General features: G+C 39.9%; 1 protein-coding gene and 1 long non-coding RNA gene across 4 annotated transcripts in view; one reads left to right on the plus strand and one right to left on the minus strand.

The window, feature by feature from the left end:
• Window positions 1–23,841, plus strand: part of RBKS (ribokinase) — a 73,881-nt gene that overhangs the window by 22,802 nt on the left and 27,238 nt on the right. For 2 of the 3 annotated variants that reach the window (XM_060169819.1, XM_060169820.1), the window contains exons 3-7: window positions 254–317; window positions 1,468–1,530; window positions 5,109–5,273; window positions 13,199–13,290; window positions 18,423–18,611. In XM_060169819.1, coding sequence (XP_060025802.1) covers window positions 254–317; window positions 1,468–1,530; window positions 5,109–5,273; window positions 13,199–13,290; window positions 18,423–18,611 — 573 coding nt within the window. The remainder of the gene's footprint in view (window positions 1–253; window positions 318–1,467; window positions 1,531–5,108; window positions 5,274–13,198; window positions 13,291–18,422; window positions 18,612–23,841) is intronic. The other variant, XM_060169821.1, reaches the window with a different exon arrangement.
• Window positions 1–23,841, minus strand: part of LOC132531777 (uncharacterized) — a 61,508-nt gene that overhangs the window by 9,091 nt on the left and 28,576 nt on the right. Inside the window, exons 5-6 of the long non-coding RNA XR_009544217.1 lie at window positions 14,398–14,467; window positions 13,371–13,462 (exon numbers count right to left, since the gene is read on the minus strand). This is a non-coding gene — a long non-coding RNA (uncharacterized LOC132531777). The remainder of the gene's footprint in view (window positions 1–13,370; window positions 13,463–14,397; window positions 14,468–23,841) is intronic.

A 23,841-nucleotide genomic window follows, 5' to 3' on the forward strand; every position in this document is an offset into this window, starting at 1 on the left:
AGAGTGAAGCTACAGAACTTGTGACAGTCATTAAATGTTTCACGTTTTAGGCAGGATACAAATGGAACATTAATATATAACAATTATTTGGGCTGAAATCAAGTATAGCATCTTACATTAAGAGGATTAATTAGTTAATGTTTACAAAGTACCATGCAGATATGCCCTTTTAAAATGCTAAGTATTCTAAAAACTACATTGTAGCATTTTACTAAATGTAAAAAATCTAATGTTCATCATTTCTTTGGTACAGGTTGGCAAAGATTCCTTTGGCAATGATTATATAGAAAACTTGAAACAGAATGATATTTCTACAGGTAAAATTTCATCTTTCTTAAAGTTAGTTTTTATAACTTTCTTCTGGAATCTGGTTACAAGTTGAAATTACAATAGAATTATTAGATCCTCCCCTGGTGGCCAGAGAATTTTTATGCACAGCTTTGTCTAGTCTTGCTTAAATATCCTTTGGTTAATTCTTTCATGTACGTTTCTCCAGACAGGAATAAAATGATAGGAGGTTACAAGCATTCATCTCATAGAAATCTTTCAAAAGTTGGGCTTCCCTGGTGGCACAGTGGTTGAGAGTCTGCCTGCCGATGCAGGGGACATGGGTTCGTGCCCTGGCCCGGGAAGATCCCACATGCCGCGGAGCGGCTAGGCCCATGAGCCATGGCCGCTGAGCCTGCACGTCCGGAGCCTGTGCTCCGCAACAGGAGAGGCCACAACAGTGAAAGGCCCGCGTACCGCAAAAAAAAAAAAAAAAAGTAGGTGACAAGAGAAAACAGGTGCTGCATTCACAAAAGATATCTTAAGAAAAGTCATTGAATGTCATAGCTGGAAATGATCTTAGAAACCACTGATGCTGATACCATCATTTCACAAAAGAGAAAACTGAAAGCCAGATTGGTTCTGAATTTGTCCAAGAGCACACAGTTAGCTGGAGCCAGAGCCAGGACTGGAGTGCAGGTCTTTGGCTCCAGTTCAAGGCTCTTTGCTGCTGCCAAAGGCTGCCTGATCAACATTTCCATTTACACGCCAGACCATAGTTCTTGATGAGATGCGAAGCTTATGAAAATGAAGAAAATCAAACAATCTCATTTTATGAGTTTGACCTTTAGTCTTTCATCTCAAGTCTGTCATTTCTTTCACTGAAGAAAAGAAATATGGTGGTCTAGAAAAATGCATATGTGTACAACTGTGAATAATCTGAAGGCATTGGAAGCGGGGGTGGTTTGCTGGGTTGCCACTAATGTAGAAAAAAGGCACAGCTAAGTGTGAAGACTTGTATTTTCCTCATTGTATAGGTGATGGGTATAAATTAGCACTAATTACTTATTTCTTTTTTATCATTCCAGATGGTTAAAGGTTAAAAAGTTTTTCCAAGGATTAGTGGTGCATTGAAATTGTTAAAATAGATTATCCTTGCCAGGCTGTACATACGTGACTGTGATTTCCTTTTTCTTTTAGAATTTACATATCAGACTAAAGATGCTGCGACAGGAACTGCTTCTATAATTGTCAGTAATGAAGGTATGTGTCTCACATATTGGAGTATCATTTCCAGAACTAGAGCAGAAGCATCAATTTTTACCCTATTCCTATGGCTCTCTTACCATAACCACCACTCCAAGTTTTAATGTATGGTCTTTCCAATCTAAATATATATGTTGCCCTTTACTTATACTTCCCTAGTTGATCATTCAAATACAGAATTGTCCACCCAATACATATGAAGTGGTATAGTTGCCTCGAAATTATACTTATACTCTGTAGCATCCATTACCCTTCATGTGAACCCAGAATTGATATTTCTCTCTAAAGTAGTTAAGTATTCATCTGTCATTTCAGTTACACTAAGTAAATAAATGTAAATAGGTGCAAAAGAACGTTGATGAATCATATTTATAGAATATTTACTGAGCAAATGGCAGCAACCAATTACTTCTAACTTATTGTTAGTGTTCAATTTTGTCTGCTCTTTAAACAGCAACCAAATCTCAAAAGTCTATATACACAGCTATGCCTGTCACGAGGCCTTGCAATAGGTGAAACATTTGTCTTTTAAAAACAGTAACTTCCAGGACTTCACTGGTGGCACAGTGGTTAAGAATCCACCTGCCAATGCAGGAAACACAGGTTCGTTCCCTGGTCCGGGAAGATCCCACATGCCGCTGAGCAACTAAGCCCGTGCGCCACAACTGCTGAGCCCGCATGCCACAACTACTGAATCCCACGCACCTAGAGCCCGTGCTCTGCAACAAGAGAAGTCACCACGATGAGAAGCCCGTGCACCACAACGAAGAGTAGCCCCCACTCACTGCAACTAGAGAAACCCCGCGCACAGCAACAAGAGCCAACACAGCCAAAAATAAATAAATTTATGGGGGGAAAAAAAACAGTAACTTCCCTTTACCCTCAGGTAAACTTTTCATAATTGCTGCCAACTATTTTAAGTATAAAAACACCTACATAAGATTTTTTTTCTTTTTCTTTTTCTTTTTTTGCGGTACGCGGGCCTCTCACTGCTGTGGCCTCTCCTGCCACGGAGCACAGGCTCCGGACGCGCAGGCTCAGCGGCCATGACTCACGGGCCCAGCCACTCCGCGGCACGCGGGATCCTCCCGGACCGGGGCACGAACCCGTGTCCCCTGCATCGGCAGGCAGACTCCCAACCACTGCACCACCAGGGAAGCCCTACATAAGATTTTTTAAAATTAGAATTAACATTCAGAAGGACCAAGCATTTCATGGAGCACCTAGGACAGAAGAACCTACTGCATTGTGAGAAGTCACGAGTGCGTTGTTTTAAATTAGGATTTCTCACAATATGTCTTTTATTTATAATGCAGTTTCACAAAATCATTTATCGTGAAGTTATGGTATTTTTAGTTCTACTTTAGTGATCTCAAAGTTGCAATAACAACCCCCCAAAAAATATATTCCACTTAAAGACAGTAGACAAAAGATTTCATTCTAACAACAGTCTGTGTCCATTATTTTAAGCTACATTTAAGTAATTATTGCTGCTAACAGCAGCTCATTCCCTGTCTTAAACCTCTGTTTTGTGTTCTAGGGATATCGAGTTCTGTTTCTTTCTTATCTGTGTAACAAAATACTGCATTTTCCGTGCAAAGATATTTAATATTGTGTATGGGGTGCCTGTTATGGTAGACTCTGTCTGGTTTATAGTGTATGGTAATGCCCTCGAGAGTATAGGTTGTAGTAGAAGAGCTAACACAAATACCCAGCGAGGCAACAATCAGCATCTTTAAATGAAGGGATGAGTAGCAGTTTTGACAAGTTTAATTTGAGGCATGAACAAGCTTGCCATATGGCAGTGTCCACCAGACAGCTTTCGTCTTGGGCTTTGTCACTCATCAGCCAAGGCCAGGCCAGAAATGTCTATTCAGGAGTCAGCAACACAGAGCAGCAGTTGACTGTAGCAGAGAGAATGAGGTCACTGAAGGAGAAAGGCGAGGAGGTATGCTGTCTTTCAGTGTGCGGGTACTTTGAATTTTTCCAGTACTGAGATAGGGTTTATGCTGAACCATCCCCACTTTATTAAGTCCTCCTTGGCCAACAGACACATCTGTGGTAAGATGATAGGCCAGCATGTGTTCTGCGGTCAGAGGTAATTTTAGGTCACGTCTATACAAGATCAGCACAAGCAGCCTAGAGCACAGAAAAGACTGATGCAACTCATCCCCCTAGGTCAGGCTGTCCTATAGAACATAATGCAAGCCACGTCCATAATTTTACATTTTCCATTAGCCACATTTTAAAAAGTAAAAAGGAACTGGTAAAATTAATCTTAATATATTCACTTAACTCAATATATCCAAAATATTGTCCTTTCAACGTGTAATCAAAATGTTCTTTAAAATTAATGAGGGACTTCCCTGGTGGTGCAGTGCTTAAGAATCCGCCCACCAATGTAGGGGACACGGGTTCGAGCGCTGGTCCAGGAAGATCCCACATGCCACAAAGCAACTAAGCCTGTGCGCTACAACTACTAAGCCTGCGCTCTAGAGCCCGCGAGCCACAACTACTAAAGCCTGCGCGCCACAACTACTGAAGCCCGCGCACCTAAAGCCCGTGCTCCACAGCAAGAGAAGCCACTGCAATGAGAAGCCCACACACCGCAACAAAGAGTAGCCCCCACTCGCCGCAACTAGAGAAAGCCCACGCGCAGCAACGAAGACCCAATGCAACCAAAAATAACTTAATTAATAAATTTAAATAAATAAAATTAATGAGATATTTTACCTTCTTTTCTTACAACTTAGTCTTTGAAATCTGCCATGTATTGTACGACTGAAGTACATTGCAGTCTAGACAAGCCACATTTCAAGTGCTCGGTCACCACATGTGGCTTGTGCTCATGACTACCGTATTGGACAGCACAGCTCCTGAGAGTTCACCTGACAGAGAAAATGCACCACCACGCCTCCCTCACTTGCGTGGGATTGTAGAGAGTGGGTCCAAGTGATAAGCATACAAGATTCCTTAGTCCTGCTTCTGTTTGATCTAGTACAGTATAGGCCAAATATCACTCTCTCCCTGCCTTAAGTTATCTCATATAGTTTTTCATGTTTGATATCATAAAATGTGTTTTGATTTACAAAATCACTTTTCTGAATACCCTGGGGTACACACATGAACTGACTGCGTGTTAAAGAGCATGAGTTTTTAGCATTAAGCAAGCTGATTCCTATTTATACTCATCATTATGACCTCTGTCATTTAGGATTCAGAATCTTTACCACATATATTGTACCAGCCATGTCCCATAAGAGAAAATTTTTAAGTATGTTATATATAATTCATCAGCTAATATTCTTTGTAAATATATAAGAATATTGATAAGGGAAATCTTTTGTTTTAGATTTTTTCTCAAGATGATCAGAATAATGTGATACCTACAGAGATGTAAAGGAAGATCCATTAGGAATACGAAATTTAACCTGAATGGCTTAGAAATGCTAGAATTAATACTTACAACACATTTTATATATATAATGACTTTCTAAGGGTGATTGTAACATGGCAGGATGTCGTTGCTTGGTTTTGCTTGATTTTTAATATAAACATGTAGAAATTCTTTATAGGCCAGAATATCATCGTTATAGTGGCTGGAGCAAATTTACTTTTGAATACTGAAGACCTGAGGGAAGCAGCCAGTGCCATTAGCAGAGCCAAAGTAATGATCTGCCAGCTAGAAGTAACTCCAGCAGCTTCTTTGGAAGCCCTGAGAATAGCCCACAGCAGTGGAGGTAATTCTACACATTTGTCCTTCTTTCTGTAAAAGCTTTTATCACTGTCTCAGTGAAAGTTAACCTTTCAAGTTAAGCAAAGCCATACTTTTTCTGCAGTAAAATATTCTTTCTCCCATCTGTGAGATTCACTGTCTTCCTGTAGTTCTCGATAATGTTAGAAAACCTTAAAAATAGTGGAAAAATAACATGAGTAGCATTTCTGATATTTTGAAATACAAATCTCCAATCTAGTTAGCAGAAATAATTCAGGTAGTAACTAGAATCTTTGAAGCAGCCCATTGTCCAAGATACACTCTAAGTAGTAGAATGAGTTCCATTCTGACAAGCAGAGGTTAAGCTGCAGGTCATGTATAATCACTGCCCAGGTACATTTGGGTAAATATCTCAAGGAACTGAAGATTTGTTCTTTCTCCTTTTTGTAAAACTTTATTGTCTTTTCTATAAACTACAAAAGATTATTTATATGTAATATTTTCTTTGTTGTCAGTGTCCTTTAAGCAGCTTTTTGTTTTGTTTGATCTTTGACTTTGGAAATTTTCAAACACACAAAAGCAGGCAGAATTGTATAAGGAAACCCATCACCCAGCTTCAACAGTCATCGACTCGTGGCTAATCTTGATTCATCTGTTCTCCCACCCACTCCCCTTCTCTCAACCCCAGCACATAACCAACTTTTTAAAACTCCAGATAGTTTCTTTCTGTTTGCTTCTTTTTTACCACCGACTAGTGGGGAAAGTGTCTTCTGAGTTAGAATCCCATTTCTGTTCCTTGTTAGCTTTGTGGTCTTAGCAGAATTATCTGATTTTTCTGAGCCTTGTCTGTTAAATGCATACAGAAATACTCCCCTACAGAATTGGTCTAAGAATGAAATAAAATATGATGCCAAGAATGGTGTAGTACTTCTCAGTAAACACCAATTTTCTTTTCTCTTTCACGTCTCTCTTTAAATTAAAATTAGGATAATATCCTGATCTCAGCACTCTTTGGTCAAAAAAATCAAAATAAAAAGTAGCCACTCTAAGACAGTGGCTTCTCCTTGATATTGTGGCCATAGTTCTGTGAATTATACTAAGAAGGAAATAGGGAGAGAACCACATTGACTTTTCCAGATAAAACTTTCTCATCAAGATACAAAACCAAAAAAAAGAAGAAGAAAAAGAACAGTAAGTGTGTGTATGTATCTGTGTGTTTATATAAGTGATTCTCTCAAAGTGTATAGTGTTCTACATAGCAATAAATGGAAAATAAGTTACTGAAATGATTTTGTGGAGAATTTTAAAATGTATGTCCTGATTTAACAAATTTCCTCTTGGCAAAACAACATGCTGTGGCAAATTCTCACTGACATTTAATGTATTTTTAATGGACTCGAAGCTGTCAGAAAGAATTTTAAGCCAAAACCCATTTGGTTACATTTTCTCAGGGTGTCACAGATAAAGTCTAAGGCTTATGGTGAGCATTCTCTGCAATGACTGCACTCATCGTAATCAGGTGATGTGAGTACACCGTGCCACTTCATTCATGCTCCTGTCTTTCCTTGTACAGGTCAAAGTATATTCTCATGGAACTTCTTTTTTTCCTACTGTCCCTTGCTTCTCAGAGATGACTGTTCCCTCTGTCCTAGTCTAATGGCCTGTCACCTACCCATCTTGTGGCAGAGAGAAAGGTACAGGAACCACAGTTGAGGAGCTAACCTCTCACAGGTGAGGCTAGAGTTACCCGGAGGGACAGGCAGCCTGACTCGGGCTGTCATTTGTGTGTGGGGGGGTGTCCAGCAATGTCTCCTCCATCACCTGCCAGGCAGTTCTTCTAGTCGAGGAGCTGGAGGATCTGGGGCATCAGGAATGGGTGGGGGTAGGTGATGGAGGGCCAAAGATTACCTAGCCTACTTCACATTGTTACTGAGAGCCAGCATGCCTAAGTAGTGATTCTGCATGATCTTTCTTATATAGTAATATTGGAAGTAGTAATTCCTGCACTTATATGTACTTTACAGTTTATAAAGCACTTTCATATATATTTGATCCTCAGAAAAACCTTATGACAAAAATATGGCAGGCATTCTTCTCCCAGATTGAAGGGGAGAAGACAGACTCGGAGAGGTTAAGTAATTAGCTCAACCAAGGTCACTGTAGAAACCAGGATTCCAGACTCCAAGACCCAAGTTCTGTATCCTAGAGCACATTTTAAGTAAAGAAACTGCCACATCCCATTGATATCAAGGAACTGAGCCTTTATGAAGAGTGTCTCTAGAAAAGTGAAATCCATGAATTGTAACAATGCCCAACATGTAGCCTAAGCTTTGAGTGTTATTACTGCTCCAGTCACAGAGACAAGACCCTAGAGTGTTCTCAGCAATGTGTCCCCTGTCTGCAAATGCCCATGCACACAGGAGCCTGTGTCTAGAACTCAACTGGTCCCCATTTGGTAGTTACCAGTCAGACACAGCTTAGATTTTATACTATGAGTGGTGTGTGTGTGTGTGTGTGTGTTTGAATTTAATGCATCTTCATTCTCACCTGAGAGAAGAGTGGTATAATGAAAGGAGCACTGATTTGGGAGTCATGAAGTACGGCTTTGAATTCAGGATCAATCACTTACCAAATAGGGGTCCTCATGCAAGTAAGTCAGTTCCTTGCACTGAGCCTCATTTTATTCTGTGAAACAAGGGAATTGGACTGAGAGCCCTCACAGTTCCTCAGTGTCACAATGTGAGAATGGGCTGATCACAGAGCAGGCCCGGCAGAGCATAAAGACCTGTTGAGTGCTGAGTGTCCTGTCCATTACCCCACAAGGCTGCATATGTGCTAATCAGCATTATTCCATCTACAAGGAAGATGGTAAAATCCATGTCTCATCATCATCTATGGGTTTATTATCACAACTCCCTTATCTATATACTTACCTGTGTACTTACAAGCAGTGACGTTTGAATTAAACACATTGTATAACTGGATTATGTATCAGTTGTTAAAATACAGAGGAAAAGACCCCCCGCCTTCATCTTTGAATATACTTTCTCAGAAATCGCTCTCTTTACCAAAATGAAAGCATTGGTTTTAAACAGCACCTGCAACACCAAAAATGACTTGGGAGCTCTCTACAGCCCCCTCCTCTCTAGGTCACAGTGGTGTGAGGTAGGCCCACGGCAGAGCTGGTGGTACAGCTGCTTGTGATGAAATTATGCCTGTTGGTTCTGGTCTTTATATCCATTTCAAAGCAAATGGGACATTACAGGAACAATTATAAATAATTGAGATTGTAAGATCGCCAAGATTAAACTCTAGGTAGGATACAAAATATCTTTTAATGACACTTTAGTCCTTTTCCATTTGGCAAACAGAATTTCTTGGCTGGCCACCTTGACTTTCACAATAACATGGTCCAGCACATAGCCCAAGCTTTGGGTGTTTTTGATGGTCAAGTCACAGAGAAGAACCTCTAGAGTGGGAGACTACCAAGCCAGTGTTTTGGGTAGCCCAACCTTCCTATGGTTTCTTTACTTAGGGTGATTTTCTTCCCCTGTTTCTCTGAGCTCGTTATTAGGGCCTTCTTAACTGTCCAGCCCCCTGCCCTCCATGGTGACATCATTAAGAGCTTCCACCTCATTTTCCTGTCTTTGCGCCTGTACAATTGCCTCCCCGGGCCTCACCAGTTCCTGACTGACATTATTGCACCAGCTATTGACATGCTGTTAAGACAACTGGGAGTTTAGTCCGTCATACATTGTAATGAATAATAATTACTGTTGGGTGCTGTCAGTCACCTCTGCAACTCCAAGTTACTCCATGGTACATCCTGTGTTCTCTAGTTTTGCATGGTTCCAGGATGACATCAGTTTTTTTTTTCATCTTGACTATTACAAATTTGCATTCTTCTTTGATGAACTACATCTACTAGTTCTTCACTTTTTTTTCATCATGGTAAAGTATTCATGCTTATTTATGGTAGCATGAGCCAAAGAGACTCCTTTCTTTATGGTATTTTCACTTTTCCCCTAAATTTAGTTATTAGACTCTAAGCCTATGTATCCAGTTTCTTTTGGTAAGAATGCTTTCCCTTGGTAAGATACAGGCAAATAAGATTTGCTTGATTTTTATACAGTATTTACAGTCAAATTAAATTGTAGAATTTCTCAATCCAGCAGTTGTTGCTTAAAATTCAATGTCACTGTTTCTTTAAAATTTGTTTTTGGGACTTCCCTGGTGATGCAGTGGTTAAGAATCCTCCTGCCAATGCAGGGGATACGGGTTCGAGCCCTGGTCCGGGAAGATCCCACATGCTATGGAGCAACTAAGCCCATGTGCCACAACTACTGAGCCTGCGCTCTAGAGCCAGCGAGCCACAACTACTGAGCCCACGTGCCACAACTACTGAAGCCCACGCACCAAGAGCCCATGCTCCTCAACAAGAGAAGCCACTGCAATGAGAAGCCTGTGCACCACAATGAGGAGTAGCCCCTGCTTGCCACAACTAGAGAAAACCCATGTGCAGCAACTAAGACCCAGCACAGCCAAAAATAAATAAATAAAAATTTTTTTAATTTGTTTTTATTGTGAAAAATTTCAAGTATGGTAAACTCATATATACTCTCATTTAGCTTCAACAATTATCAACACTTGGCCAATCTTGTTTCATCTATACCCCAACTTATTACTCCCATCCCCCATTGCAACCTTGGATTATTTTGAAGCAAAACCCAGACATTACATCATTTCACTCACAGTGTACTCATTTTTTCCATTACATCATTTCACTCACAGTGTACTCATTTTTTCTTTTTTTTAATCTGTTATGTATCTATACACTAGCAATTCTTTTTTTTTAATTAATGAATTTATTTATTAATTTTTGGCTGCGTTGGGTCTTTGTTGCCGCACACCGGCTTTCTCTAGTTGCAGCGAACGGGGGCTACTCTTTGTTGCGGTGCACAGGCTTCACATTGCGGTGGCTTCTCTTGTTGCGGAGCACAGGCTCTAAGCATGCGAGCTTCAGTAGTTGTGGCACACAGGCTTAGTTGCTCCGTGGCATGTGAGATCTTCCCAGACCAGGGATTGAACCCGTGTCCCCTGCATTGGCAGGCAGATTCTTAACCACTGTGCCACCAGGGAAGCCCATGTACTCGTTTTTTGATGTGAGATATTATATATATTTTAAGAATTATGTCTTTGCATGATGTATAGCAGTTAATCTGTGGTCAGATTTATTCTCAGCCTTTTGTAACTACGCACTTATTAGTTTAGTGAGTAACCTCTCAGACTTTTCTCTTCTATGTAAGTGTATAAATGTAAATACACATATAGTTATGTTTTATTTGTTTTGTTCAAAGTGAGGGAGATCCTACCATAGACTTTATTATAAAACTGCCTTTTTCACTTATAAATAAATTATAGAAGTCTTTATGTGGCAAAACAGAGATCTGCTTCATTCTTTTGAACAGCAGCAGGGCATTCCATTGGATGTATGTGTCATAATTTTTTATCAACTCTGATAGATACTTAGGTTTCTTTTGTTTTTTTTTCTGTTACAAGCAGAGCTGAATGAGCATCACTGTACTTCATCTTTGCAGGCCTGTGTATGTCTGTAGGACAGGGTTAGAAAAGGAATTGCTGGATCAAGGATCTTTTAGGATAAAATGGAACTTTTATAAGAAGAATGGCTCTACCCTATTGTTGCATACTGATAGCTTGCTCTAACTTGTGCTCAGAGCTGCTGAGTGCAGCTTTGAGGATCAGATTAGGTGAGCAATGGTGTTTCAATTTAATGCTTGAGGAAAATAGGGAACAACATATTTATTTTGAAAACCTAAAAAGTAAATGGGTGTCTTAGAATGCTGGGCAATGATGGCTTTTATGCATAATTGACATCTCTGAGACCTTGCAGAAGCGGGAAAACCAATGAGAGAGATTTTTGCCAGGCTAAAAACTCCATCAGAAGGCAGAAGAGATGGGTGGACAGGCGGGGGTGTTGGGCTATGGGTAAAGGACAATATAATAACAGTAATAATCCTTTATTTTTGTACAGCACTTCATAGTTTACACAGGGCTCTTACATCCATGTCCTAATTTAAGCCTCACAATAACCCTGTGCAAAAATATGAGCAGCCAAAAATATACCATAGAATTTCTGTGGGTGGACATTCTGGATTCTAAAATAATGAAAATATGGGAATAGTGTTAGCCTATAAACCACTGGACGAGACCCACTGACTGAACCAAAATGTTAAGTAAGACCAAAGAAGGTGCAGCAGTAGATTAGCTAGCCTCCCCAGGCAGAAGTAGTGGACAGCTTCCACTAGTCACATGCTGATACACATCTCCCTAGGAATGTGGAATGCATCAGCACCAAACTAGCCATGGAAGAGCCACGTGGAGAACTTGTCAATGTGCATGCTCACTGACCTTACCCCCAGAGATTCTGATTCAGTGGGTTTGAGGTGGAGCCCAGAAGTCAGGCATCTTAATAAGCTATCCTAGTGAGGCTGATATGCAGCCAAGTTGGTGAACCACTGTTCTAGAAGAGTCTCTGGGGACTGCAGCTAGAGAGTTGTACTCTATGAGTCTATAGTAAATTAAGGTTACTAAACACACATAAGTCAGTGGACCTGGGTAGAAGAAAGAAGACCAACCAATCTAGTTGGGTACTCTGGTGGATAAGTGTTTTGACATAGGGAGAGCTTCCTATGAATATAAGTTCTAAATACTTAAAAAAACAATTTACAAAGTTCCAGAACAAAGGCTGTTTTTAAATATTGTGAATTGCCATGGGGGCTTGTGTTGCTATGGACAAAGTCCTGGCCTAGAGAGGCAACCACTTTAGAAACGATCAAACCCTGGACTTCAAGCTGGAGGACCCTGGGTAGGGACCCAGCTTAACCATCTCCCAGCGTTAAGACCTTAGACTGACCTCATCTCTCTGAGGTTCACTTTCCTCCTCTGAAAAATGTACTTCTTCTAACACTGCAATGGCCGTGACATTCTTATTTTTCCTCTTTCTGCTGTCCCCATCCATCCTCCTCTTGTAGTCTGAGCTAGCTCTTAGCCTCTGATTAAATTTCTCCTCCTTTATCAACCTTTCCTTTACGTTCCCAGATTGCCCACAGAAGTCAAGACTATAAGCTTTTGTGTGAATGTGTATGTTTGCATGAGTAAGTGCAACATATTTGGAAGACATACATAGGTGTTCAAAACGTGGATATGTACATGAACTTCCTACTTACCATTCTTACCAGGAAATTTTTAAGCTCTTCATTGTTTCCTTTCTATCATCTCTTTTTTACTTTCCTGGAAAATGGATTTATGAACTAGCCTTGCATCTAAGCACTCACAGTAACCCACAAAAATGTTCACCAGCCTGCATGTTCACATTTATACATGTCCTTTCATGCCACAACATTCAAATTTTTTTAATGTTCTTGTTGTCCTTTGCCATAACTTTGTAATCACCTTAGTTGTAAATATTGATGCTTGCCCTTGAAGCTGAAATGTTGTAAAGCAAAAAGTAGAGCAAATGGACATAACAAGGAGTTGCTACTAGGCTATCACGGAGATTGAGGATCCAGACTTTTCTACATCTGTAACTAAGTTGATTTTTTTTTTTTTTTTTTTTTTTTTTGCCGTACACGGGCCTCTCAGTGTTGTGGCCTCTCCCGTTGCGGAGCACAGGCTCTGGACACTCAGGCTCAGCGGCCATGGCTCACAGGCTGAGCCGCTCCGCGGCATGTGGGATCTTCCCGGACCGGGGCACGAACCCGTGTCCCCTGCATCAGCAGGTGGACTCTCAACCACTGCGCCACCAGGGAAGCCCTGATTTTTAATCTAATGGAGAAAATGGTTGTACTTGGGGATTTCCCTTACTCAATGTCCATAAATGCATCATGTTAAAAACGATAACCACTGAACCCCTTTTTCACTCCTTTGTAGTAAAAACACTGTTCAACCCAGCGCCTGCCATTGCTGACCTAGACCCCCAGTTCTACACTCTCTCAGATGTGTTCTGCTGCAATGAAAGTGAGGTAAGGATGGAAGGTTTTGCTCATTCCTTGAGAAACCAAAAGACTCATGTACGTGGATAAAGCAAAGAATCAGGACTTACCTCATCAACTTGACTGCATGTGAATTCTTGGGCATAATGAAAACAGATTTTTTTGGATGACTGGGATGTAGAAAAAAGGAAACTAGTGAGTCCTAGAAGAAAAAGGATTCCCTGAGTCATACCCATAATTGGGCATTTATCAAACCTCAGCTAATTTTAGTCCCCACCCTGCCCTCATACTATTAGTTTCTGTTTTCTTTTTTAATCATTCCATATTGTATGGACTAATTACTGTTAGTATTAGAGTTGCCAGAGATAGCAAACAAAAATACAGGATGCCCAGTTAAACTTGAATTTCAGGTAAATAAGGAATAATATACTAAACATACCATAAAATTATTTGTTGTTTATCTGAAAGTCAAGTATAACTGAGAGTCCTATGTTTTATCAAGCAGTGCTAACTAATGTACAACACTGGAGCATTTGCATTCTGTTGTGAAGACCCTGTGATTACACTGGTGGACAGACAGAGGTTCTCCATTGATGCCATGGGAAGCCCTGGTGGCCACTCTGTTAGGGGAGCACCGTCTCAGTCCACCTGAGGGTCATAATGTATATATCTGCATAAAATCTCTATCAATATATTCATATTGTGCCATTCTAAAGCATTTTAGGAAGAAAATTTCAATATTTTCCCTCTTATAGGCCAAACAGTATTAGACCAGCACTCTCCTCCAACACCGGGAGGCAAGACATATTATACAATGCAACATACAGAGAAAGTTTATAATTAACGAACTATTAGTTTTTCATTTGGTGCAAAGGCTGAATGAAGGTTTCTAGGATTTCCTGACCTGCCTTTTTATTAACTTCATCTCTCAGAACATAAAGGAAATAAGAAAGAAGACTGCAACAAGGAAGCTAATTTTAAGAAGCCACAATAGGTTATGCAATATTTTTGAGCAACCACCATGGCCAGGCATTGTGCTAGGAAACAGGAATTGCTGGAGAGAGTGACCATTTCACAATAAGAAGTTAGATTACCCTCCATGCCAAACTGGCTTAGATTTCCCTGCTAGATACTTACAGAGCATCTCTAATGATTCTTCAAACACTCATCACAGCTTGGACTGCTTGTTCAATACCTCTGTCTTCTCCTGGGAGAGAACAGACATCTCTTATTCGCTGTTGTATCCCAATGGCTATCTATTGCTGTATAATAAATTACCCCCAAATCTAGTAGCTTACAACAACAGGAATTATTTATTGTCTGTCATGGTATCTGTGCATCAGGAATTGAGACAGGACACAGTATGGCTTGTTTCTCCTCTACGATATCTGGGGTCTCATCTGGAAGACTCAAAGACTGGAATCATCTGAACCTTCTTTCACTCACATGCCTGCTAGTTGATGCTGGCCATTGGCCAGAACACTTACACATGGCTTCTGCTTGTGGCCTGGGCTTCCTCACCATATGGAAGCGAGGTTCCAACAAGATACAGTCTCCTGAGAAGGGGTGAGGGAGAGAGAGCGCAAGAGCCTGGCAGAAGACATGGTGGCTTTTATGACTTAGCTTTGGAAGTCACACAGCATCTCTTCTGGCCCACTCTATTGATTGACGTAGGAAAGTCCACCCTGGTACCCCACCTCTCAATAGAAGGTTGTCATTGTCACAGTGTGAAAAGAGCATGTATGATGTGATATATATTGATAGTTATCTTTAGAAATTATCATCTGTTATATTGTACTCTGCACAGAGTTGGCACCTAGTAAATGCTTATTGAATGAATGAATAAATGAATGAACTCTGGTCTTTAAGGAAATTGATCTCAAAGGGAACTCTACTCAATACTCTGTGATGACCTATATGGGAATAGAATCTAAAACATAGTGGATATATGTATATGTGTGGCTGATTCACTTTGCTGTACAGCAGAAACTAACACAGCATTGTGAATCAACTATACTCCAATAAAAATTAATTTTAAAAAACGTAATAGAAAAAAGAAAAATTTTTAAAGCTTAACATTCTCATAGATGACTTCTAATCATGATAACAATGTAAATTCATGCTTTAAGATATTCCCTCTGTGCCACACACAAACCATTGATATATAAATACTAAAAGAGACAATGAAAATATACTCACAAGCTCAAAAACAAGATAAATAACTCCACAGATCAGAAATGGAACAGAATCACAGAGATCCAGCCTTGGGTGTGCTGTACTCCAGTCCCAGAAGCTGGCATAGGTGTGTGGAAGTTTGCCTCCCATGGGTAATGGGCACTGCAAGTGTGCCACTCATAGGAGACTGGAGCAGTGCCCAGGCTAGAAACCAGAGATGCTGGGCTAAGGCTTCCCTGCTAAGGAAAAAGAGTGGAAGAAGCTGCTATGCCTGCTGCTTGAGGCTATAACATATAGAAAGCTCCCAACCTGCAGAGACAGGAGGACAGAGAGGCTGCCTCTGATCAGGAAGAAAACCAAGCCAACTGATGACTTAGTGACCGGATTGGCAGTTAGTGCCAGTACCCCCCAGAACAGGAACTCTCTGTTGCCGACCTAACACCTGGCTCTGGTTTAGAGACCCTTGGGGACCTAGTGGATGCAGCTGTAAAACCACTAGAAAGGCAGGGATAAACCTGATTGGAGTGAAATGTGCAGACTCTCCAACTCACTGCGAGCAGAGTGAGCCTGCAGATGAAGAAATGTACTGCTGCTAGAGATCCAGCAAAATCAACAATCTGAAGAGAAATTTGCCCAAGATGAAATTCAAATAATAAAACAATGCAAAAAGACTTTAAAATAAGTATGATTAAGATTCTCATTCTTTAAAAAAGGAGAAGAAATTGTGAAAGAAAAACAGAAAAACAGTCTGTGAATATGAAAACCAACCAATTAGAAGTCCTGAAAATGAAAAAGTCATTGAAAAATTGTTAAAGCACTCATTAGAAAGATAAACATCAGACATGAACTGAAAGAGAATCTTGATCAATTCACCTGGAGGTAGAAAACTCAATTCACCTAGAAAATAGCATGGAAAGAAAAATAGTTTTAACTGTTAAAGAGGAAGTTAGCAGCCTGAGAGGCTTCAACATGTGTCAAATTGGAATGAAGGAAGAAGAGAACGGAGGGAACTGAAGAGAAGCTATGTTAGAGGGAAAACTGCAAGGTGTTTTCTAGAACTGAGAAAAGGCATGAGCTCTCAAAAGATCAGAAGTGTGTTAAAAGTACCGCATAAGATAAATAAATATAACTTTCTGCTAACATACATTTTAGTGGAACTGCATAAAATCAAGGGGTTTAATAAAGATAAAAATATTTTTACATAGCCAGAGGAAAAAGAATTACATGCTTGTAAAAGGGGAAAATGGAAAAAACCAAAGTGTCCATGAAAAAGAAAACAGATTTTGTTTAAACTGTAGCATATATCTGCAGTATGGAATACAGTGCAGTTTTTTTAGAAAGCTACATATATCAACACAAATTTTAAAATGTTAAGGTGAAAAGTACAATGCTAAATAATATATATGGAAGATATCATTTAACTTCTTTAAAGAAAACTACTGGAAGCAAATAAAGTAAAATTTAATAAAGTAAATGTATTAAAGGTGGGTGGTAGGTACATGAGTGTTTGTGCATTATTTTTCATGTTCAAGATTTTTCATTAAAGAATAGCTGTTTAAAACGTTTTTAAAAACCAGAAGAAATTGATATTTCTGAAAATAAACTATCCAACTCAACACAAATATCCCAGTAATGAAGATCAATGCAAAACTTATAAAAAGAAAAAAGAAAGTGGCCTCACAGTATAACCCACACAGACTGAAAGAGAGGGTCTATGGAAAAGATGGTAAGGGCGGGGCTGGGGGGTACATGGTCAAGTTAACGAAACACATGCTCCTGGGAAGACTGACACCAAGAATGAGCAGACACTGTGGGATGATTTACAGGCACCAAGAAGGGTTAGTCTGGGCACATTCAGAGCAAGCACAGGAAGGGATATACCCATTCTTAGGAAGAGACAGTATGTGATTAAACTGTATTAGAGAAAAGACAAAATTTGGTTATAAGCTTTCTAAGTCAAAAAGTATCATATAATGCATCTAGTCCAGTGAATTTTCAGCTGCCAATCCCAGAACCATAAAGGTTCCCTGGAGATGCTGGGCGGGTACCTGGGGGATGAGGAAGCAGGGCTGCAGCCCCTCACCCCTACTTCATCCAGAGGATTTTTTATATTCTAGGAGGAAACTACTGATCCTGTCCAAGCCCTACATTTTACAGACTTTATGTGACTTGGGGAAGTTTCCAGAGTTAGTGAGTAGTGGAGGTCTCTGAACATCAGCACATTGCTTTTTCTGCTGTATATCAGAGCCTCTCCTACTCTGCTTCCATTTGCTCAAGCAAAACAAAAGAAATGAGTGGTCTGCAAACTAGTAATATGCAAAAGGCATTATGGCCCAAGAGAAGCCTAAAAGAATTTAAGTGTGAAATTTATGGGTATGATTTATACCAAAAATCATTGGCAGTGGCCCCTTCCTTTCTTCTTTTCCTCCCTCCTCACTTCCCTTATTTCTTTTGTAAAACTCTCTTTGTTCCTCCTTACTCTTTACTATGAAAATCATCACAAATAAGGAAAAGCTGAATGGGCAATACAGTGAATACTCATATCCTCTCCACCAAAAAAGTTGTTAACATTTTGCTGCACTGGCTTCCCCTCTCCCCTGTGTGTATTTATTTTTGTTTTGGTTGAATTATTTGAAAGTTGTAGGCATGATCCCTCACCCCTAAATACTCAGCTTGCATCTCCTAAGAGGAACCACAATACCATTATCACACCTAGGAAAATTATCAGTAATTCTATACTGTCATCTGATATTCAGGCCACATTCAAATTTCCCCAGTTGTCCCAAGAATGTCTTTTATAGCTTTTTTGTTGTCATTGTTATTATTGTTTTATTTATTTTCCTGAGCCAGTATCTACCAAAGTTCCCCACTGCATTGGTTGTTATGAAAAAGAAGGGAGACATCGCCTAGAAAAACAGATCTAATCTAGAAGCAGACCCAGTTACTTATTCTCACCACAGTTTCTTTTCTTTTTGTATGTATTTCAGGCTGAGATTCTGACCAGCCTTGAGGTCAGTAGCCCCTCGGATGCTGGGAAGGCTGCGTTTGTGCTCATGGAAAGGGGCTGCCAGGTTGTAATCATCACCTTAGGTGCTGAAGGATGTGTGATGATGTCACAGAAAGAACCTGTCCCAAAGCACATTCCCACAGAGAACGTCAAGGCTGTGGATACTACGGTAGGTTTTTCAATTTCAGAATCCTTTTTGTCCCTTGAAAATCGTCATTTAGTAACTAAGATACTGTACCTGAATTTTTGGATCATGCGGTAGAGGCCCTTAGAGGTAATATGGGGGAAGCGGACAATCAGGCAGGAGAACTGTATCTTAACCTTTTCTAACCCACTGTAGGACTTTATACAAGTCACTTAACCTCTCTGAGTCAGTTTTCTCATCCATAAAATTGGAATATCAGTAAAATTATAACCATATTACCTATATTCATTCATTCATTAAATATTTATTAAATACCTATTATATGCCAGTCATATATTAGGTGCATATATATAGTGATGAACAAGACAAAGTCTCTGCCCTCATGGGGCCTAGATTTTAAACAATAAACACATCGCTGGGTCTTACAAGCCTCTTGTGTGGAATGAAATCACAAGGACCACTGGTTATTATATTGTAGTAATAATAGCATTACTACGTGCTTACTGTGTCTCTTTCACATACCTCTCATTTAATCTTTACAACAACCATATGAGGCAGGTACTATTATTATCCTCATTTTACAGATTTAGAAACTTGCTCTAGATCCTAATGTAAGGAAGTAGCAGAGCTGGAGGTTCAAAACTAAGACACTTGTGTGAGGTGCTATGTTAAGGACAAGCAGGTTAAGTGGACAAGTCACGGCTACAGAGCAGGGATGAAAAGGAAACAAGTTAGAAAAAGGCTCAGGGTTCCTCTAAAGCTGGGGAAGTAAAAATTATTTGCTTATGGCCTAGACTAGAAAAGTAAGTAAACATCAAGGACAAGAAATTAGAGTTGAGGAAGAATAAAAATTTTAGGGTTTTTACCTATAAGAAACTGACATATTATTATTTATAAAATATGTTTATTTCTTTGCTTAGAAAAGACTTTAAAATGTGGGTCATTTATCAAAAAAAGAAGCCTAAGGGCATCTGATGAAGTTTTAGTTAAGAATATGCATTGAAATAGATAAGTGCAAGGAATGCTTTATTACATGAAATTACATCCTGATTGCCTTTGTGTGTGTGTGTGTCTTTTTTTTTTTAAGTTACTTACTTATTTATTTTGGCTGCGTTGGGTCTCCATTGCTGCATGCAGGCTTACCCTAGTTGAGGCGAGCGGGGGGCTACTCTTCGTTGCAGTGCGTGGGCTTCTTGCTGCGGTGGCTTCTCTTGTTGTGAAGCACGCGCTCTAGGCGCATGGGCTTCAGTAGTTGTGGCACACAGGTTTAGTTGCTCCATGGCATATGGGATCTTCCCGGCCCAGGGCTCGAACATGTGTTCTTGCATTGGCAGGCAGATTCTTAACCACTGCACCACCAGGGAAGCCCCTGATTGCCTTTTAAAATGTGTTTTATCAGGAATTTGATAAATTATACTTGGCGATGTTATTCTCATCATATTTATTTATTTCTGAAACCATTAGTTTTTCTGTTTTGTCAAGGACAGTAACCTGAATTTGAGAGATTCCTTATTAGTTCTGAAGTCAATCCTGCATTAGACTAAAACTATTCCAGGTCCTGAACTAAAGCAGAAGAGTTTGTTCTTCTTTTGCTAAAAATAAAACGAAGGGTCCTCATGAAGCTATTGGACCTCTGTGACTGCCCAGAAGTGGCTCAGCCTCTGCTTTCAAAGTCTGTGTCAGTCACGACTCCTTTTGCTCATAAGCACCAGGAACACAACTCAAATGGCTTACACAGAACAAGGGATTTATTTGGTGCACATAAGTGGAAGGTTCGAAGGTACGGCAGAATGCAGAAGCTAAACCGTGTCATGAAGACTCACTTGCTCACGCTCTCTCTGTCAGCTCTGCTTGCCTTTTGGTGGGCTTTGAGCTCAGACAGGTGCCCTCCAGGTGGTGGTCCCTGGCAGCACCCTACTCACACTGTGCCTCACATCATGCCCCCATCCCCAGTGTCAAATAAAAATCAAAGAACTCTCATAAGAGGATGGGAAATGGATACTGATCAGAGTAAAACCACCCATGCCCACCACAGAACACTCATGTAGAAACGCACTGCTTGGGCATAGGATTAAATGATGGAGAAACTGGCCTTGGAACTGTTCAAATTTGAATCAGTAGTAATAATCCTCAGTAATTTCATGTTGAAGGATTGGATTTCACAGATCATGATGGATTATAACTTTGAGCATCTTATGTACAGCGATGTGCACCAAGGAGGTTTTCACACTTTGCTGATACAGTTTTGTGCTCTTTCATTTGGTTCCTTAGCACTTGCAGTTAATTTCTAGGTTTCAGGAAAGGTGAAACACAGTGAGAGTTCAGAGAGAACAGATTGCTTAATGCTTGGAGGCAGGAGAGAGAAAATGGGATCGGGAAGATCAGGACACTGGATCGGGATCAGCAGGTTTTTTCTGTAAAGGGCCAGATGGTAAAGTTTTAGGCTTTACAGGCCATATGCATACATGCTCTGCTACAAATACTCAGCTCTACCGTGGTAGCATGAAAGCATCCACAAACAATTTTGTATGCTATTGAAATTAAGTTAGTATTAATCTAAACTAGATTAAGGTGTTAATTGGAATCACCAGTGCAATCACTAAGAAAAGAACCAAAAAAAAAAAAACACCTAAAAGAAACAAGACGATTAAAATGGTACACTAGAAAATATTTAACAAAAACAAGACGGTAATGGAGGAATAGAGGAATAAAGAAGCTACTGGAAGATATGCTATTGTAAACTGGGATAAAACTAAGACAGGAAGATATGAGATCCAGGAAACAGGTGATGCAACTTAAGAGAGAAGTCAGTGACGATGAAGGAAAGTTCCAGGACAATAGCTATGCAGGAAGCCCGTGCCCCGTCAGTTCAGAGTAGAGCAGGAGCATGGCGGGCTCTGGAAGGAACGTCTCCCGGAAACAAAAAAGAAAAAAGGAAAAAGAAAGCAATAGTGGAATATCCAGATATCCAGTGTGTTTGAATATGCACAAAGATTTTTAGCTCTTGTAGAATTTGAGGATGAAGTAGTAATTAATATGTAGAAAACTGAGGAAATTTTTTAAAAAAGCAAATTTTTTTCCTCTAGGTCATCTGGAATCTAAGGGGAAAAGGTATGGTTAAGTAAATATAAATTTTGTACACCACATGGCTATGAATGCATAGTCATAACAATGTAAGTGCCAATTATTGATTTAACCAAAAATAGAGATTATAATCATACTGTGAAAATGGAAAGATAAAGTGAGTGTGTATTTGTGTGCACATAGGGGAAGATAAGAGAATTAAATGCTCATCTTCCATTGTTGGAATTCAAGAGATAATACCTAAAACAGATTTTTTTAAAAGACAACAGTATAAGCATACTACCAGAAATAGAAGATAAAATCAGAAGAAACCAGTAAAAGAATTTAAAGTATTTGCCTCATAGAAATAGGAGTGGAGAGGGATAGGCCATTTACACTTTAAGCTTTGTCTTTTTAAACTATGAATACAGATGGCTTCGTTTTTTTTTTTTTTTTTAAGGCAAAACACAATGAGACACCAGTTCACACCCACTAGAATGGCTATAATCAAAAACAGATACTGTTGACTAGGATGTGGAGAAATCAGAACCCTCAAACACTGCTGATAGGAATGTAAGATGGTATAGCCACTTTGGAAAATGCTCTGGAAGTGCTTCAAAAAGTTAAATTTAGAGTTACAACAGACTCAGCACTTCTACTTCCAGGTATATAGCCAAGAGAAATTAAAAAAACATATGTTACACAAAACCTTATACACAAATGTTCACACAGCATTATTCATAATAGCCCCAAATTGAAAACAAACCAAATTTTCATCAACAGATAAATGGAGAAACAAATTGTGGTATATACATATGATAGAACATTATTCAGCCATAAAAAGGAATACTGATACATGATACGGCATGGATGAACATCCAAAACATTACACTAGGTGAAAGAAGTCGGATATAAAAGGCCACATACTGTATGCTTCCATTTATATGAAATATCCAGAGTAGGTAAATCTGTCGAAACAGAAAGTAAATTGACAGCAGAGGCTGGAGAGAGGGTAGAATGAGGAGTGACTGCTGATGTACACAGGGTTCCTCTTTGGGCTGATGAAAATGTCCTAGAATTAGATAGTTGTGATGGTTGTACAACCTTGTAGATATACTCAGAACCACTGAATTGTGCACTTTTTTAAGGGTGAATTTTAGGGTATGTGTATGATATCTCAATTGAGAAGACAAAGGACAAACAAAAAAAACAAAAAGGCATTTCACTAATGAGTGGATACTCTCTAGATAAAGAATCTTCTACTTAATTGCTGTACTGAATCTACTGACTGGGCACTTAACATCCCCCCAGTGGAAGCGAGGTGACACAGGAAACAAGGGTAGTTATTTTCTGGGTGTAGTCTCCCTCAGCTTTTTCATGCTGTCTTTCTCCTCTCATCCAGCACTCATTATTAAAATTCTTGCCTGTCCTGCACACAACTGTTCAGCTTCTTCATAAGTCTGGTAAAGAGGAGCTAATTCACCTGGTGAGTGAGGAACTCCCAGGGAGGCATTTTCTTCTCAACAGATGGGCTCCTTCCCTTTCCTGTCAGGAGGGTGTCACTTGCTCTCAGGCAGTTTGTAACCTTCTCTCTTTTCTCCTCCTCATCCCTTATGATGTTACACCTTCACAAAACAATCCTGCTGTGCAACCTAAATATAGCCAGTTTTTATTTGCCAATCATACTGGCATGGATGGTGGAAACCTCTTTAGTTAGTTGGCACGTTGTCCACTGGAGACAGCCTGCCCTAGCGGGAGCCATCGCCTGCTCTACGCTGTGCCTCTGCAGACTGCTATATCCAGTTTTGCCTCAGTGTTAATAGTTGGATATATCGCCTCTATTTTTACATCTGTTTTTCCCCTTGTACTAAAGTGAGATGGTGGCAGTAGCTGCAGATGTCCTCGGCTCAGTTTGGAAGACATGACAGATGTGTCTCTTCTCCCATCTCTGGCGCTCATGTCCTCACTCAAGTCCTTGCAACCTGAAGGTCAGGGGCTTTGCCTTCTTGTGTCCATGATTGCACTGAATATTCGCTCCATAGTCAGAGTTACACACATATAAGCATGGTGACACTTTAGGATTACTGTGATAGTGTGATATATTGTAACCTTAATTATCCTTGGCCTATAAGCTCTGTAAAATTCCTGATTTATAAATTTCCTCATGTAAATGGTTAAGTCCTAAAGTCTA

Source organism: Lagenorhynchus albirostris, chromosome 13 (genome assembly GCF_949774975.1).
Source record: "Lagenorhynchus albirostris chromosome 13, mLagAlb1.1, whole genome shotgun sequence".
NCBI lineage: Eukaryota > Metazoa > Chordata > Mammalia > Artiodactyla > Delphinidae > Lagenorhynchus > Lagenorhynchus albirostris.